This window comes from Vulpes vulpes, chromosome 12, assembly GCF_048418805.1.
Source record: "Vulpes vulpes isolate BD-2025 chromosome 12, VulVul3, whole genome shotgun sequence".
Classification (NCBI taxonomy): domain Eukaryota; kingdom Metazoa; phylum Chordata; class Mammalia; order Carnivora; family Canidae; genus Vulpes; species Vulpes vulpes.
In genome coordinates, this window is record NC_132791.1 from 140,955,776 (window position 1) to 140,974,712 (window position 18,937).

Here is an 18,937-nt window from a genome sequence, read left to right on the forward strand (position 1 = left end):
ACCCAAATGTCCATCAACAGGAGAATAAACTGTGATGTATTTATAAATCAAATATCACATGGCAACTAAAAAAACAATCGATACACAAAACAACAGGGATGACTCTCAAGAACATAATGCTGAGTGAATAATGGAAGACGTGAAGGAGTACAAGCTGTTTTAATTTTTCATTTTTTAAGTCTTAAAAAACATTTTATTTATGTATTTTAAGATATTTATTTATCCATGAGAGATACACAGAGAGAGAGGCAGAGACACAGGCAGAGGAAGAAGCAAGCTCTATGCAGGGAGCCCGACGTGGGACTCGATCCCGGGACTCCAGGATCACACCCGGAGCCAAAGGCAGACACTCAACCCCTGAACCATCCAGGCGTCCCAAAACATTTTATTTATTTGAGAGAGAGAAAGAGAGCACAAGCAGGGGTGAGAGGCACAGGGAGAGGGAAAAGCAGATTCCTCACTGAGCAGGGAGCCCCATGTGGGGTTCGATCCCAGGACCCTAGGGTCATGACCTGAACAGAAGGCAGGTGCTTAACCCACTGAGCCGCCCAGGCATCCCTAAGCTGTTTTGAAATGACACTCAGTAATAGGTAAAACTAACCTATGTGACAGAAGTCAGGATAGTGATCCTCTGTTTTCTCTGGAGGGCTGGAAATGTTCTATCTTTGATCTGGTGGTGGTTACATAAGCTTTGCTTTCAAAAACATGTGCATTTTGGGGCACCTAGGTGACTCTGTTGGTTGGCAGTCTGCCTTCTGCTGAGGTCCTGATCTCAGGGTCCTGGGATAGGTCCTCTTGCAGGGCTCCCCACTGAGCAGGGAGCCTGCTTCTCCTTTTCTCTTTGTGTCTCCCGCCTGCTTGTGAGCTCTCTCTCTCTTTCAAATAAATTTTTAAAAATACATGTATTTTTCTGTATGTAAACTATATATGCCTTCAATAAAGAAAACAGAAAAAAAAAACTACAGGTTGTCTGGAATTTTTTTAAAAAGATTTTATTTATTCATGAGAGACACAGAGAGAGGCAGAGACATAGGCAGAGGGAGAAGCAGGCTTCATGGGGGGAGCCCGATGTGGGACTTGATCCTGGATCCCAGGACCATGCCCAGAGCCAAAGGCAGACACTCAAACGCTGAGCCACCCAGGCTTCCCTGCCTAGAAATTTTTAAGGAAAAAACACTTCATATGAAACACTAAAGGAGGGTATTTGGGTGCCTGCTTCTCCCTCCTGAATAAATAAAAATCTTTAAAAAAAAAACAAACACTAAAGACACAGCTAAAGCCATACTCAAAGGAAGATTTATAGTCATTAATACTGTGATTACCAAAAAATACTAGAAATAAAGAAACTGTATTTAATTCAATAAACTATTAGGGATGCCTGGGTGGCTCAGTGGTTAAGTGTCTGCCTTTGGCTCAGGGCCTGATCCTGGAGTCTCAGGATCGAGTCCTACATCAGGGTCCCTGCCAGGAGCCTGCTTCTCCCTCTGCCTGTGTCTCTGCCTCTGTCTCTTGTGAATAAATAAATAAAATCTTAAAAAAAATAATTCAATAAACTATTAAACTAATAAGATAAAAACAGAATTAATGAAGAGGAAAGTTGAAGTTAAAGAAGTAGAAAATTAAACAGTAGGAAAGTAAGTAAAAGAAAATGTTATTTCTTTGAAGGTACAAATAAAATAGAGCAAAGCAGAGTTTTCAGAAATACCTGGGTTCCGGGCACTTGGGTGGCTCAGTGGCTGAGCGTCTGCCTTCATTTCATCTCAGGGCGTGATCCTGGGATCCTGGGATCAAGTCCTCTATCAGGCTCCCCGCAGGAGGCCTGCTTCTCCCTCTGCCTTTGTCTCTGCCTCTCACATGAAAAAATAAATACAATCTTAAAAAAAAAAAAAAAAGAAAGAAAGAAAGAAAGAAAGAAAGAAAGAAAGAAAGAAAGAAAGAAAAATCCTGGGTTCCATCAATGGTCCTTGTGATTTTTGTCTTGAAACTTTGGTGCTGTGCCCCCATGACAATGGAACTTGGTGCGGTTCATTCATTTATTAAATCTTTAAAAAATCTGTTGGGCACTGACATCCTCCAGACACTGTTTTATGACCTGGTCAGAGAGACGGAGCGCAACAGCAGATTTCGGGTGCTGTTTGTCTGGCAGAGAGAGAGCAGGTGCCTGGCCGTGCACGCGTGTTAGTTGGTTCTGGGTGCACGATGACTCCTGAAAGGCAGGTGCGGCCGGCATCCCGGCATCTCAGACACGAGGTCCCCCCAGCCTGGCTGCTCGGTTGTGGGTGTGAATTCAGGGCTGACCCTGGATCCCCCGGGTCAGGAAGGTAGGAAGAAGCCCTCCGGATTCAGAGACGGCGGAGGCGCCTCCGCAGGTGCCCGTGGGCTCTCTGGGCGCCGGGAGCCGAGGCGGGACGCGCGGTCCCGTGAGGCCTGCGGGATGGAGCGGGCAGGTGCGGGCCCCGAGGCGCGCGGGCCGCGGGCTCTGGGGTTTGCAGCCGGGCCTCCGCCAGGCGCCGGGGGCCAGGGTCGCGGCCGCGGGTGCAGCGCCCCCTGGGCGGGCCGCTCGGCTGGCGGGCGGGGGCGCGCGCGGGGCGGCGCGGGCGGGCGGGCGCGCGCGCGGGGCGGGGCGGGGACGCGCGGGCGGCGAGGCCTGCGCGCCCGGCTGCGGGAGCCATGCAGCGGACGAGGAGCTGCTCGGCCGCCAAGGCACGCGGGCAGACTCGGTCCCGAGCCTCCGGGAACCCCCCGGCCGCGCCCCCGGCCCCCGGCGCCAGCCGCGCCCGGCGCTCCGCGAGCCAGGCGGGGGGCGAGAGCGGGGCGGCGGCGAGGCAGCCGTCGGCGAAGCCGCGGCCGAAGCAGTCGTCGCCGCGGGCCCAGGAGGCGGGCCCCGGGCAGGCGCCGCCGGAGCTGCCGCTGCTCCCGCTGCCGACCTCCGCCAGCCCGGCGGCCTCGCTGCCCGACCTGGGCGACCAGCGGGAGCGCTGGGAGACGTTCCAGAAGCGGCAGAGGCTCACCTTCGAGGGCGCCGCCAAGCTGCTGCTGGACACCTTGTGAGTGCGGCGGGGCCGGGCGCGGCGGCCGGAGCCACGCGGACCCCTCGGGGCGGGAGCGCCTGTCGGGCCGGGGCCGCTGTTCCGCGTCGCCCCGGTTAGCGGGTTAGCGGGTTAGCGCCGGGCGCGCCCCTGCTCGGACGGGGCGCTGCGCCCCCGGAGCGTGTCCCGGGACATAAAGGGTCTCTCCCGGGCACAGCCATGGTGCTCGGGACGCTCTCTGTGCTGTTGGCGCGCCAAGGCCGCGGGGACCCTTCCCGGGGAGAAGAAGATCAACCCCACGACTTTGCTCCCACCTGACTCGCTTTTTCATATTTGCGCACGTGTTTTTGGAGAGTGGGTGGGAGGGGGAGGTGGCGGCGGGAGAGGGAGGGGAGAAAAGGCGAATAGTTTTGCAGCCGCCGGGAGGCGAGATCGCGTTATTGTTCTAGGCGCTCCCCGGGAGGGAGCGGAGCGGGATCGACCCCGGGAAGAAGCGCGCGCACAGAGATGCTGGGTCCTGAGGACCCGGCAGGTGCCGGGGGGAGGCGCGGGGCGCGGGGCGCGGGGGGTGGGTTCTCCGCCGACTGATGCTCCCGGGGGGGCCCGCTCTGCTTCGCGCTCCCCCAGCGTCGCTCCTGCAGGACGAGAACCTCCAGGGGAGGATTTCAGAGTGTCCGTGAGGTTCCAGATGAGCTATTACCTCTGCCCGGGGCTACCTTGTTTTTTTCCAAATGTAATAGCATCCAGACGCCTGCCCTGTGGAACCGTCGCGCTCCGGAGAGGTCTTAGTACCCCAGTAACCCATCTCCGCGCCCGTTATTTGGTGAATTACAAAGAGCAGTCAACACCACGGGAAACAACAACAACAAGGATAACCTGACAATTGCATAACAACCCGACAGTTACTCCTTTCTTTTCTTCTTTCTTGACCGAAAATGTTCTTTTGTCCTTAATCCAGAAGAAGAAATTCTCTTAGGACTGATCTTCTCAGAGATGAAATACTTGGTTTCCTGTGTGCTTCACTTTCTGGTTTATCATCGTGGATCATGGGCTGAACTTTTTTTTTATATATATATATATATATTCATCATTAGACATTGTTGAGCCCCTGTTCTATTGCCACAAGTTGCTAAGTATAGAGGATATAAAGATTCTCAGAAATGTGACACTCAAATTCGAAGTAAACTTTTCCTTTAAAACAAACAATAGGGATCCCTGGGTGGCGCAGCGGTTTGGCGCCTGCCTTTGGCCCAGGGCACGATCCTGGAGACCCGGAATCGAATCCCACGTCAGGCTCCCGGTGCATGGAGCCTGCTTCTCCCTCTGCCTATGTCTCTGCCTCTCTCTCTCTCTGTGACTATCATAAATAAATAAAAATTTAAAAAAAATACATTAAAACAAACAATAAATGGTCATGAAAAGGATTTTTAAATGTTGCTGAAAGACAAGTGTTTTTTTTTTTAACCTTTTAGATTGGCATGAGTACATACACTTATTTATATAACCCAAACTCACTGAATTAACTTATATGCAAAAAGAATGTGTAACTCTGCACTGTTTTTGTTAAAATATTATTGTATATAAAGAAGTCCGGAGGACTATATAGCAAATGGTTAACTGTGGATCCCTCCAGCTGTTAAGATTATAGGAGACTTTGCTTTTTAATATTATCACATGTTGTAATGTTCTAATTTTTTTACAATGAGCATTATTTGTGTGTGCAGAAAAGATTTCAAATATATCAAGTTAACTGATTCAACTTGTAAAGAAACATGGAAAAGCATTCAGCCTTAATAATAAAAAAATGATTTAAAACTGCCGTAGGCTATTTTTCCTGTAATCGTTGCTTGAGCAGGTACAGTGAAATGTTTTGTCTTTACTGAGAAGCATTTAGCCCTGTTGGAGTGCAATTTGATATTTTTCAAACTGAATAATGCTCAACTAAGAGCCTGGCTTATATATGTTTTAAAAGGATTAAGATAGTAGGTAATGTGTATGGATAGCTCTGTAAAGAGTCCTGGATATGCAAACATGCAGGAGGGGAATATACCAAAACTCCAAGAGCTTTTCTCAGAAGAAGGTTTTTCCAAACAACAGACTCAGTTCCTCTCCTCTTATTTTTCATAGCATCCCGCACTGCCTTTATCACAGTCCCTTAAATATTGTTTGGGTAATTTGTTGGATGGCTGCAGAAGCTTATCTGCTGTATCTTGTTTATTGCTCTCCCTAGTGCCTAGCTCACACACACACACAAAATCTTAGTAAGTAGCATGTAAATAAAAATGTTTGAACAGCGGGATCAGGATCCTCTACCCAACTCCTATTTTCTCTATTTTCGGCAATGTTTTACTTTACAACTTACGAGGATATAAGAAATAGAAGTGAGAGGTCATAGAAAAGAGGACACTGAATCCTTTTTTTTTTTTTTTTTTAAATAAAATTGCTACTCTGGCCTCCAAAACAGAAATACCTGGGGCAGTCATGTAGGGGAGACTTTCGTCCCATCATGCTTCCTTCTTCTAGCAACAAGAGGGAGAAAAGGCATGAGCTGCGTGCTGAGGTCTGGCCCAACTGTTCAGAAATTCTTATCTTTCTGATGTTTTCTTGTTTCATTTAGTGAATACCAGGGCCTGGTGAAGCATACAGGAGGCTGCCACTGTGGAGCGGTTCGCTTTGAAGTTTGGGCCTCAGCCGACTTGCACATCTTTGACTGCAAGTGAGTGTTTTCTCTCCCCAAGAGTAAGAGTTAAAACACAGCATCTCGGCATCATCTGGGGAGTCAGGGTCCTGGTGAGGCAGCGTCGGCCGTGAGCTGATCATTGCTGGCATCAGGTGATGGGTACAGAGGGTTTATTGTTCTTTTCCCCCTTTCGTATGTGCCTAGATGTTTTCAATAATAAAATTTTAAAAATATGGGGGGGGTACTAAAAATAACTGGGCCTGCTCTGTGTGTGTGTGCATGTGTGTATATGAGAGAGAGAGCGCGAGTGAGCTCCTACAGCGTAGCCCCGGTTGACACAGCAGAGTGCTCCAGCTCCTGCTGTTCAGCATCACCCCTCAGACTGACTGTCCTGTTGCTAGATGGACAGGGACTGGTTAGAGCCTGAGATTAGGTCAGGCGGTCACTGAATGGAAAGCCTTGGCTGGGCAGAGTCTTCACTGGAGTCCACTGGGAGGGGAAGTGAATAAGGGTGTGCGCACCCGGAAGCTTGCCACATTCCAGGCCCTCTGGCTCTGTTCTAGATGAGGCAGATGGTTCTGCCGGGATCTGTGGAGGGCCTGCTTTCTAGCAGCTTCCCTTGTGACAGAACAAGGACACTGACTTCTGAACCAATAGTTAGCTTCTAATTGTTCAACAGGATCCAGGCCTTTTTGCCCCTAGATGGTGTGGTACCTGAAGTACACACGAGTAATAAATAAATACCCTGGAATTACTCAAAAGGAGAACTGACTGGTGGAGTCCAGATTGCAGAAGAAGCCCTGCTTGTTAGAGAGCTCTGTGGGAAAGTAGAAATTTTTGTAAATGTAGACTAAGGAGATTGATTGATTATTTTTTTTATGATTTTATTTATTTATTTGAGAAAGGGAGAGAGCTTGAGCACAAGCAGTCGGAGAGGCAGAGGGTAAGAGAAAGAGAGAAGCAGGCTCTCTGCTGAGCAGGGATCCAGAAGCAGGATTCAATCCCACCCCCAAGATTATGACCTGAGCCGAAGGCAGCTGCCCAACCGACTGAGCCACCCAGGCACCCCAGTAAAGGGCATTTAGGTTGAATTCCGAAGGTGATAATTCTGAGGGCCCATTTGACTTGGAGCTAGGCATTCCATGATGTACAGATGAGGAAAAGCGGGAAACGGAGGCTTCCTTGTCCATTTTTGGTGTATCCCGGAGGCATAAGATCGTAGCTCTGCAGGATGTTTGTTTTGTAAGTGTCTCTAGAATCCAATGAGTTCCTTCACTGTAATACACTGGGGAGTGAGCAGTAGGAATGTGGTGGCGACATCCTGGTTTTCCGAGGGGTGCGTGGCTTTGACTGCTGAGCAGAGGCCCCAGCTGGCCTGTCCATATGCCTGGGCTCCCCCCTTTCCCTGAATAACGCTGAAAGAGGCTTCACCTGTGGGGTCATCCGGCTCTCAGGATTTATTGGATTGGGTCTCATTGGGCCCTCAGAAGGCACAGGTCCTTGTTCTCAACCTGGGAATTCCTCTTTTTGTAGCTGCAGCATTTGTAAGAAGAAGCAGAATAGACACTTCATTGTCCCAGCTTCTCGCTTCAAGCTCCTGAAGGTTAGTGCTCAGAGCAGGCCAGGGGAGCCCCTGGGTTACAGCATGTGCCGTGGGCGGTGCCAGACGGCAGGGAGCACGGCGGGACCTCTACAGGGGGTTTGAATTTTCCTCATCAACCTGGGTTTCATGCATATTTCTAGAATGTTCTGTTATTTTTTCCCTTTATATTTTGGATGCCCATTTGATATTACTGTGGAAACATTAAAAATAGAATAAAAAATAAATGCGACCACCCAAATCCTATCAACCAAGGATAACCACTGCCCTATTTGGGTGGATATCCTTGTGTGTTATTTTCCACTGTAAATACATCTAAATAATAATAATGACAACACTGTATATGTCATTATGAAAGTAGGATTTTACCTTTTTCTGTTTTGCAACTGACTTTTATCATTTCCCAATGAAGAAGAACATATGACTTAAACAGATTTTTTTTTAATGGTGAATTAAAAATTTTATTATGGTACAGCTGACATATAACATTATTAGTCTTAGGGGTACATCAGAATGATTTAGTATTTGTATATATTGCAAAGTAACCAGCACAATTAGGTCTAGTTAACATCTGACATCATATGTAATCACAAAATAATTTTTTTTTCTTGTGATGAGGACTTTCAAGGTTTATTCTCTTAGCAGCTTTCAAATACGCAACAACTGTGTTATTAGCCGTGGTCACCATGCTGTCTATTACTTTTGCATGCCCATTTTTTTTTTTTACCCTTTTCACCCATTTTGCCTGCCTACCCCTGTCCCTGGCAAACAGCAGTCTGTTCTCTAAGCTTGGTTTTTTGTTTAGTTTATAAAATTCTGTGTGTAAGTAGAATTATATAGTATTTGTCTTTCTCTGTCTGACTTGTTTCAATTAGTATAATTCCCATGTCACAAATAGCAAGATTTCATTCTTTTTAATGGTTGAATAGTGTTCCTATGTGTGTTTGTATGTGTGTGTGTGGTGTGTGTTTGTATCACATCTTCTTTATCCATTCACTCATCCGGGGACACTTAGGTTGTTTCCATGTTTTGACTGTTGTAAATAATGCAGCAATACACATTAAAATGGTGAATTTTATGGCATGTGAATTACATCCCAATTTTAAAAATCGAGCGCATTTTTAATACTAAGAATGAACACCAAGAAACTGAAATTAAAAACATCATGCCAGGGATCCCTGGGTGGCGCAGCGGTTTGGCGCCTGCCTTTGGCCCAGGGCGCCATCCTGGAGACCTGGGATCGAGTCCCACGTTGGGCTCCCGGTGCATGGAGCCTGCTTCTCCCTCTGCCTGTGTCTCTGTCTCTCTCTCTCTCTCTGTGTGACTATCGTAGATTAAAAAAAATAAAAAAATAAAAAATAATAAAAAAAATAAAAACATCATGCCATTTCAAGTAATGCAAAGAAAATTAGTTGGATGTTCAGTTAACAAAACATGTCCCTGATCCGTGTACTGAATATTACAGAAAGCTGATGAAGTTACTAAAAGAAGAACTTAATGGGTAGAAATCATGTGTCTGTTGATTGGAAACCTCAGCATAGTATTGGTGTTCATCCTCTCCAAACTGTCTATAGGTTTAATGCAGTTTCTATCAAAATCCCAAGAAGGCTTTTGCAGACATATACAAGATTACTGTAAATTTTTTAGAAAGATTTATTTATTTGAGAGAAAGAGAACATGAGTAGGGAAGGGACCGAGAGAGAGAGAGAGAGAGAGAGAGAGAGAATCTCAAGCAGACTCTGTGCTGAGCTTGGAGCCCAACGTGGGGCTTGATCCCACAACCCAAAGATCATGACCTGAGCCAAAACCAAGACTTGGATACTTAACTGACTGAGCCACCCAGGTATCCCAAGATTACTCTAAAATGTGTATGGAAATACACAGGCCCTAAAATAGCTAAAACAGTCTCCACAGAGAACAATAAAGTAGGAGAAGCTAACTCCACTTGGTATGAAAGCTCCTCTTATAGACAATCATCAAGGCTGTGTTAACATGGTCAGATAGAGATGTAGATCCATAGAAAAGAATAAAGGCCCAGAAGTAAACTCACTCCCATATACTCAAATTATGTTTCAAAGCCACTGTTCCCTTGTTGATTTTCTGTCTGGGTGATGATGTAGTGGGTGTTAAACCACCCTCCTAGTATTGTGTTATTGTCAATTTCTTTATGTCAATTTCTTTATTTGCTTTATGGATTTAGGTGCTCCTATGTTGGGTGCATAGATATTTACAACTGTTACATCCTCTTGTTGGATTGTTCCCTTTGTCATTTGTAGTGTCCTTCTCTGTCTCTTGTTACAGTCTTTGTGTTCAAGTCTATTTGGTCTGATGTCAGTATGGCTCTGCCCACTTTCTTTTTGCCTCCATTTTGCATGGTCATTGTTTTTCCATCTCTTTACCTTCTGTCTACAGGTGTCTTTAGGTCTGGAGGGAGTCTCTTGTAGGCAGCATATTGATAGGTCTTGCTGATTTTAACTTTATTATTTCGGGGAAATTTTTTTGTGCTTGGTACAGAGTTTGAAAGGTACAAAAGTGAGTCTTCCCTCCCTTGTTCCTCAGTGCCTGAATCTCTTCCTCTCCCTCAATCATTTCCTAATTTATTTATACTGTTATTCCTATATTTGCAGCATATTTTGTTATATGAATGTACAATAAGCAGTTTCCTATATTTAAACTTCTAGGTTGTGTACCATTTTTCCCCCAATTATAAACAACACTGTGGTGAACCTCCCTGTGTATAAAACTTTAGTAATTTAGAAGTTATTTCTTTCGGATCAGTTCTTTTAGAAATAAAATCTCTGGTCAAAGAATGTAAGCTTCCTAGGGAAGGCTTTTGGGACACTGTCACTAATATGGGGTCGGCTGGGGCTTTAATTCCATCCTTGGTTCCCTTTACCCCCACTGTGGTCAGACACACTTCGCTGTGTCTTTGTGTACTGGTGTGTTTCCACGTCTGTCTCCTTTATTAAATTGTTAGGATCTCCAAGTGCCATCTTTTGTCATATCTGACAAGCTCCTGGCCTCGCAGACTTGGCAATGAATAGGCACTCAGCGTCTGGTGTATGTGCTGCCGAAGCGAGCACAGCACTCAGTGTCTGGAAGGAACAATGGACTGAGTAAATGAATGCATGAGTCCTGGTCTTTCCTAACGAGTGAGCTTTAATCCCAGACACTTTGGGCCACCTTGTCTCCTTTTCTTTGTCTGCCCCTTGATCCCTCGTGTGGGCGCCTAGTGGATGAGGGGGACACTTGGGCAGCACACTTCTCCCTGTCTTCCCTGTAAACCCAGAAAATGACCGTGTGCTCTGCTCGGAAACATGCTAGAGGCTGTGGCCCCAGTTCCGCTTGCCCCTGAGCATCTGTGAGATGGTTCCTGAAGATGCCACCAGGTACAGCCATAAGCTCTTGGGTTTCAGAATTGGCATTTTTTTTCCTCTTTTTTTTTTTCCCTCCTTGGGCCTGCTTATGAATGCATTTTCTTAGTGCCCTAGAGTACCATACTCGGCCCCAGCCTGTTGTAGGAGCTATTTTATGTTGTGTTGATTTTTGTTTTTTTTTTTTTCTGTTTTTAAGATTTTATTTAATTGGGGACGCATGGGTGGCTCAGTGGTTGAGTATCTGCTTTTGGTTCAGGGCGTGATCCCAGAGTTCCTGGGATCGAGTCCCACATCAGGCTCTCTGCATGGAGCCTGCTTCTCCTCCCTCTTCCTATGTCTCTTAAAGAATAAATAAATTCTTAAGAAAAAAAAAAAAGATTTTACTTATTAGAGAGAGAAAAAACACAAACGGGGAGGCAGTAGGCAGAGGGAAAAGCAGACACCCCACCTAGCAGGAACCCCGATGCAGGGCTTGACCTCAGGACCCTGAGATCATGACCTGAGCCAAAGGCAGATGCTTAACCAACTGAGCCACCTAGGCACCCCCTATTTTTTAAGTAGACTCCACACCCAACACGGAGCCCAACTCTGGGCTTAAACTCACAATCCTGAGATTAAGACATGAGCTAAGATCAAGAGTCAGATGCTTAACCGGCTGAGCCACCCAGGCGCCCCTATTTTTTTAAATTAAGTGCAAAACTTTTTTTTTCTTTTCTCTCTCTCTTTTTTTTTTTTTTTAAGATTTTATTTATTTATTCATGAGAGACACAGAAAGAGAGAGACACAGAGACTTAGGTGAGAAAGAAGCAGGCTCCATGCAGGGAGCCTGATGTGAGACTCGATCCTGGGACTCCAGGATCATGCCCTGGGCGGAAGGTGTTAAACCGGTGAGCCACTCAGGGATTCCAATGCAAAACTTTTTCATTCAGCAGGGATTTCTGGGACACCCACTGTGTGCCTGGCACTGATCCATTGAAACCCATCAGCTAACTGTGACCGACAAGGCCCTTCCTTGTTCTCTTGGAACATATGTTTTTTTTTTTTTTAATTTTAATTTTTTTATTTATTTATTATAGTCACAGAGAGAGAGAGAGAGGCAGAGACATAGGCTGAGGGAGAGAAGCAGGCTCCATGCACCGGGAGCCTGACGTGGGATTCAATCCCGGGTCTCCAGGATCGCGCCCTGGGCCAAGGGCAGGCGCCAAACCGCTGCGCCACCCAGGGATCCCGGAACATATGTTTTTTAAGCAGAGGAGACAGATAAATAAGAAAAAGTTTAGTAGTGCTGCATAGAGCATTAACATAGAGCAATGTGATAGGTTGCCAGGTGGCTGGTTTAGATTGGTTAGGGAAGGTCTCTGTGGTGTTCGTATGATAAGGATGTAGGGGAGCAGGGGGCTGGAAGTATCCCAGGCATGAGGAAAGTGTGTTGCAGCGGGCACGTGCTTGGCATGCCTCAGGAGCTGAACAGCGGCCATCGTGGCTGGAACGTGGTCTGGGAGTGCAGGTGAAGAGGTGGACCAGATGGGATCAGGAAAGAAGCAGGACCAGACAAGCAGACAGATTTTATGCTTTGTGTAGTATGAAGCCCATGGAGGGTTTTGAGCAGAGTAGTAACAAGGCCTGCTTCAACGTTTTTCTGGTTTGTTTGTTTGTTTGTTTGTTTGTTTGTTTATTTATTTATTTATTTATTTATTTATTTATTTATTTATTTATTTATTTAACAGAGAGAGGGAGAGAACAAGCAGGGGGAGTGACAGGCAGAGGGAGAGGGAGAAGCCGACTGCCCACTGAGCAGGGAGCCTGACACGGGGCTTGATCCCAGGACCCCAGGGTTGTGATCTGTGCTGAAGGCAGATGCTTAACCAACTGAACCACCCAGGTGCCCCTCCTTCAATGTTTTAAAAGTTCACTTTGGCTGCTGTGTGGGGAATGGCTTGTGGGGAGGTATGTGTGAGACAGGAAGGTGGCTAGGGGGTGGCTGGGGTGGCCAGGTGAGAGGTGATGGGAGCTTGGATTAGGGCAGTGGTCATGGAGATGGAAAGAAAACAGATATTTGAGATTTATTTTGGAGCAGTGGCTCTTGTGATTCAGTGTGCGCGTGACCACTGGAGGGCATGTTAAGGGGGATTGCTGGGCCCCACTCCTGATTCTCTAGATCTAGGAGGGGGACCCCAGGATTGACATTTCTTACAAGGCTGCAGGACATGGCGTTGCTGCTGGTCCTGGGGCCATACTGTGAGAACCCCAGTTTCAGAGGAAGGGTGAGCGGAATCCTGTAAAGGATGGATGTGAAGAGGAGGAAAAGAGAGGCAGAAGAGTTGCCCCTACAGTGTGGGGCCTGAGCAGCTCAGTGATGGGGATACCAGATCCGGGGGGAGAAGCAGGTGTGGAGCACTGCTGGCATCAGGGGTTCTTTCTTGGAAAAGCTGAAGACGTCATGAACCTTTGCAGAGATAAGATAGGAAGTGGGCTGCTGGATGTGTGAGTCTGGCGTCGAGAGCAAGCAGAGCTGCGTATTGGTGTTTATGGCTGGGAGACTGGGTGCGGCAGCTGGCTGCTGATGTAGTCAGTGAAGGGAGAGGCCGAGGTCAGAGCTGACCAGAGGGGCCTGAGAAAGATGGCCAGTGGGGGAGGAGGAAAATTGTTCGAGGGTGGTCTCCTCAGAGACCCTTGTTTCAAAATGGAAGGACTGGTCCTGAGAGGTCAGGTTAAGAATCTAATGGTCAAGAAAAGTGACCGTTAGATTGGCCAACATGGTGGTGTTGGTGGTTTCTGATTGGCCAAGAAAACAGTCACCAAAAAGGCTGAGTACATGGCAGTGTGACGGTGACAGGCCGTGAGTTCTGGTGGGAAGTGGGCGGGTGCACAGAATAACATGGGAACAGGGATCTGGATGTCCCCAAGTGACCTCCAGTAATGCCCAAGGTAGAGTAGGGGATGGAGCAGCCCCTCCCTCCTCGCTGCTCCTCCTCATTTCATGGGGGAAAGTATCTGATCAGAAAACTCTGGATGCTTTAGGACCACCGGCAGTTGTTCTTCGCTGCTTCTCTGTGTAGAGGCTGTGATGTGAGATGAGGCCCCTCAGAACTATTTTTACATGAGGCACAGAGCTCTGGGGGCCTTTCTCTCCCACGGTGGTGGGTGGTAGGTGGGGGAAAGAATGAAAACGTCCAGCTCTGGTAACAACCTTCACCCATGACCCTTCAGCCACACAATTTCACTCGTTGGAAACCACTGCTTCTTGGATATTTCTTTATAAATATATATGTAAAGAAACATATACATATTTATATATGCACATACCAGGATACATCCTTTTTTAAAAACTAAAAATCGTAAAAAATAAATAGAAATAATAATATACTACACAAATAATTATTAGTATTTAAGATTTTTTTTAAAGATTTTTTTTAAAATAAAGATTGTATTTATTTGACAGAGAAAGAGACAGAGAGAGCACAAACAGGAGGGAGGGGTAGAGGAAGAGGAGAAGCAGGCTCCCCGCTGAGCAGGGAGCCCAATATGGGGCTTGATCCCAGGACCCTGAGATCATGACCCGAGCCGAAGGCAGACGCTCACCAAGTGAGCCACCCAGGCACCCCATATTTTTTAAGATTTAAAAAAAAAATTTATTAATCAGAGGGACACCTGCATGGCTCAGCGTTTTGGCGCCTGCCTTTGGCCCAGCATGTGATCCTGGAGTCCCGGGATCGAGTCCTGCATGGGGCTCCCTGCATGGAGCCTGCTTCTCCCTCTGCCTGTGTCTCTGCCTCTCAATATCTCGGTGTCTCACATGAATAAATAAATAAAATCTTTTAAAAATAAATAAATAATAAAATAAATAAAAAATTTATTCATGAGAGACACAAATAGAGAGGCAGAGACAGGCAGGAGAAGCAGGGGCTCCCTGGGGGGAGCCTAATGTGGAACTTGATCCCAGGACCCTGGGACCTTGCCCTGAGCCGAAGGCAGATGTTCAACCACTGAGCCACACAGGTGCCCCACAAATTATTTTATGCCTTGCTTTTTCATTTAATGTTTAACCTTGGAGATTGTTTGTATTAGTATTTGGAAGTAGAACTGGCTCATTCATTTTCCTTTTAAAATTTAATTTATTTATTTGACAAAAAGAGCACAAGCAGGGGGTGGCGCAGAGGAGAGGGAGAAGCAGGCTCCCCGCTGAGCAGGGATGTGGGGCTCCATCCCAGGACCCTGGGATCATGACCTGAGCTGAAGGCAGATACCTAACCGACTAAGCCACCCAGGCAAGCCTGTCTCGTTCTTTTTAAATTTTCAGTGTCCCAATTTCATGAATGTCCATCATTGCTTTGTCCCGTCTTCTCTTGATGGGTGTTCTCAGTTTTTCCAATCTCTAGACTTTTTTTTTTTAGATATTATTTATCTATTCATGACAGACACACAGAGAGAGACACAGGCAGAGGGAGAAGCAGGCTCCATGCAGGGAGCTGACCTGGGACTCGATCCTGGATCCCCAGGATCACGCCCCAGGCTGAAGGCGGCACTAAACCGCTGGGCCCCTGGGGCTGCCCCAGCCTTGCTTTAACCAGTGCTAGAACGTCTATTATACATGTCATTCAATGCATATGGAATTTTGATTGTAGGATAAATTTCCAGAAATGGAATTACTGTGTTAAAAGATGCATACATTTTAAAATTTTGATAGATGTTGGCAGATTTTGCCAATTTGTATTCCTGAGACTGGTATTTAAGAGCATACATATGTTTGTCCACATACTCAGTACCAAGTTAACCGACTCTTATTTGTGCCCACCTGATGGTGAAAAAAAAAATACCTCATTGCCGTGTCTGAGTGTGTGTATCATTTCTTAGGTGAAAGAGATATTTGTTTTCCTTTCTCTCTGTCCTTTTGCCCCATTTCCCGTTTGTATTATGTGTAGTGTGTTTGTATTTCTCTAATGGAAACGAGCCCTTTGCCCATGATGTCTGGAAAATATTCTTTTCCTAGTTGGTCCTTTGTATGTTAATTCAAGTACAGTCAACCCTTGTTTTTCCATCATGAGCAGAGCTGGCCGGGAACGTGGGGAGCCAGTCCCTCTAGGGGCGTCACCCCTTTGAGGCTGAGTGAAAATTTTCATTTTCATTCCCTGACATGGACAGGATGTGCTGTCTTGCCACGGAGCTGGGAAAGCTTGAGGCACTTGTGTGCACTTGACCAAGAGAAGCCGTGAGCTGCCGTGCTCCGGACTAACGCGTCTCTGGGCAGCGTAGGCGGGTCCCTGTCCTCGAGATGCCTCTATCTCTTTCGGAGATTGGACGTTTCCTCATAATCCTGAGACCCCTGCAAAAGGGCGTTTCCCCCCTTGTGCCTTATAAAAGAATTAATTTTTTTGATGACCCCCCCCCAAAAAATTCTCTTTGTAAAAGGAGAACATCTATTTCACCTGTTCTCCCTTAGGGAGCCGAGAGCATAACCACATACACGTTCAACACGCACAAAGCCCAGCACACCTTCTGTAAGAGATGTGGCGTTCAGAGCTTTTACACTCCCCGCTCAAACCCTGGAGGCTTCGGTAAGTGAAGGGAACGGGCCACCCAGCCGTGGGGGACATAGGGACACACGCTGATCATAGCCTGGGTGCTGGCATATGGGGCTTGCCTCTTGCTTAGCCGGGCCCCTCTCACATGGGTCTTAGAAGAACAGGGCTCTTCAGCAAAGCTCTTTTCAAATGCTGGGATAGGAGACTGGCTCTGGTCATTCATCCTTGAACATCCAGATCCTGCCTTCATCTGCTGGCGCTGCCTGGGCCGCATGTTGCTGGGGGCTCATGTCGCTGGGGGTGACGTTGTCAGGTGTATGGAGGAGAGGAGATGAGCCTGGGGTGGGGGTGGGAGGGAAGGGGAGGGAGTTTTCACACCAAGGATGGCTCAGGGAGTGAAGCAGACAAGAGTATCGATAATGGGTTGAAAGAGATCCAGTTAAAAAAACAAATCCAGCTTCAGTTTGTTTAGAACATAAACAGTGAGAACCCCCAAACCCCTCCTCAAGTCCCCCTGGGTCTGAGCAGGGAACGCAGCCCCAGGACAGTTGTTCAGATGCCACCAGCTGTAGTGTGAACTGATTGGAAAGTGGAGAGCAAGGAGTCTTGTTTCCTGCAGCCTCCAGAGCTGTGGTGGCACCACTGTGACTATGACCGTTTTGTGCCTTACAGTGCAAGGAGGGCATGACATCACCTTTGTCTTCCCCACCCCCCCTTTTAAAGATTTTATTTATTTATTCATGAGACAGAGAGAGAGAGAAGCAGAGACACAGGCAGAGGGAGAAGCAGCCTCCCTGCAGGGAGCCTGATGCGGGACTCCATCCCTGGACCCCGGGATCACGGTCTGAGCCCAAGGCAGATGCTCAACCACTGAGGCACCCAGGTGCCCCTCTGGGCTCGAATCTTTGTACTCTCAGCTTGGTACTGGATGCTCTCCAGCCTTGGCATCCCTGGCTTAGAGAACCTGACCCCCCACCCGCTGGGGGGGCAAGTGAGCCAGGGCGCTGCTGCGGTGGCCGTGGAAGCAGCTGTTGCTGCTGCAGGTGTGGGTTTGCCCACGAGCCGGCACAGTGCCTACTATCACTCATACCTGGGCCCTTCTCTGTGTCACCTCCCCCAGGGATTGCCCCACACTGCCTTGACGAGGGCACCGTGCGGAGCGTGGTCGTTGAGGAGTTCAATGGCACCGATTGGGAAAAGGCCATGAAGGAGCACAAGACCATCAAGAACATGTCTAAGGAGTGAGCTCCTGCTTCTCCCTTCCTGAGACGGAGGAACGACTGGGGCCAGCAGCCAGGCTGCGCCGTCCCCACCGCACCCAGTGCCTGTGACCGTGGCTGCCCCAGACCCCTGGGCCCGTTGGCCAGCAGCCCCCCTGATCTCTGCATTTCGCTCAGCTACCAGCTTATCTAGGCAGCTCTTTGTCCTTTCAGCCCAGATTTTGATGTAGGTTAGTCGACATCCTTTCTCTTCTCAACTTTTGTGTGATCTTTTAGAAGAATAAATATTTTTAACATGAAAGCCATTACTGTGGTTTATCATTCCCCCTGCACTTCGATTTTGGTTCTGAGGCCAGATATTTAGTAGCAGGTATTTACTTACCGCTGTTAAAATGTTTGCAACCCAACTGGCGGGGAGAGAGGAGAAGACAAATGAACAGTTACCAAACACAGAAGATTGTGAATGATCTCGGAAGCCCCGTGAGCTGTAAAGCTAAGAGATCTAAGAGACTCGTCTTCAGAGGAGAGACGGGTTTGGTTAGGGAAGATTTGGGCTACTATTCGCTGGAGTCTTTTTTCTGTTTTGTTTTAAGGTAGATCAGCTTCTGATTCCTTTTTTTTTTTTTAATTCGGGTCAAATACCCGTAACATAAAATTGACCATCTCAACCGTCTCTAAGTGTCTGGATTAGCAGAGTTAAGTGCATTCATGTTGTTGTGCAACCAATTTCTAGAATTCTTTATCTTGCAAAACTGAATCTCTAAACCCGTTAAACAACAATTTGGGAGTCTCTATTTATTATTTTATTTTACTATTTTTTAAAAGATTTTATTCATTCACCAGAGACACAGAGAGAGGTGGAGGGAGAAGCAGGCTCCCTACGGGAAGCCTGATGTGGAACTCGATCCCTGGACCCCAGGATCACGACCCGAGCCGAAGGCAGATGCTCAACCACTGAGCCACCCAGGTGCCCCAGGAGTCTTTTTAAATGAAGCAAGATTTAGGAAGGTCAAATGGAAAAGTGAGTGTGTGAACAGAGAGGTAGGGGCCCAGAGTAAAGCCAGACCGGACCGGAGCCTCTGATGGGAGGAAGTAATAGAAGAGATCAGAAAAATATGTGGGAAGCCAGACCATGGACGGTCTTGGATATGAAGCTCAGGAATTTGGCTTACAGAGTACAGGCTCTGGGAGACCCCAAACAGCTTCGAACAGGATGAGGCCCGCCTGGCTCAACAGAGTCTTTCCTCTGGTTTCCCTGTCCTTCCACCTGCCTTGCTTCTCGTTGTTGCTTATTATAATCCGGTCAACTTTCCTTAGGCATTCCCTTCGCTACCAGACACTGAGTGTGTACGTAATGGCACATGCTTAATAAATATCTGCTCTTTGTTTAGGGAGACTGATTAATCATGAGCTGACTTGTGAGGTACACTCTTTGCAGGAAAAGGGAGAGAAAATAGTTGGACTGGGCCCCAGCATGGTCACCATGCCTTCCAAGTCGGCTGAGGGCAT

General features: G+C 47.4%; 1 protein-coding gene across 2 annotated transcripts; it reads left to right on the top strand.

Annotated features, from left to right (window-relative positions):
• Positions 1-2,630: 2,630 nt before the first annotated feature.
• Positions 2,631-17,729, top strand: CENPV (centromere protein V). Of its 2 annotated transcripts, XM_026005692.2 has the most exons (5): positions 2,631-3,047; positions 5,647-5,745; positions 7,243-7,312; positions 16,127-16,241; positions 17,329-17,729. In XM_026005692.2, the coding sequence occupies exons 1-5, from the start codon at positions 2,671-2,673 to the stop codon at positions 17,451-17,453; spliced, it is 786 nt and encodes a 261-aa protein (XP_025861477.2). In that variant the 5' UTR covers positions 2,631-2,670; the 3' UTR covers positions 17,454-17,729. The 2 variants fall into 2 exon arrangements, with proteins under 2 accessions (XP_025861477.2, XP_072586525.1); XM_072730424.1 differs by lacking the exon at positions 16,127-16,241.
• The last annotated feature ends 1,208 nt before the right edge of the window (positions 17,730-18,937 follow it).

Excerpts from the sequence above, each read along its gene's own strand:
- CENPV (XM_026005692.2), top strand. The coding sequence starts at position 2,671 with ATGCAGCGGACGAGGAGCTGCTCGGCCGCCAAGGCACGCGGGCAGACT. Across the intron at positions 7,313-16,126 it reads CTCGCTTCAAGCTCCTGAAG|GGAGCCGAGAGCATAACCAC; the intron begins GTTAGTGCTCAG and ends GTTCTCCCTTAG. Across the intron at positions 16,242-17,328 it reads CTCAAACCCTGGAGGCTTCG|GGATTGCCCCACACTGCCTT; the intron begins GTAAGTGAAGGG and ends CACCTCCCCCAG.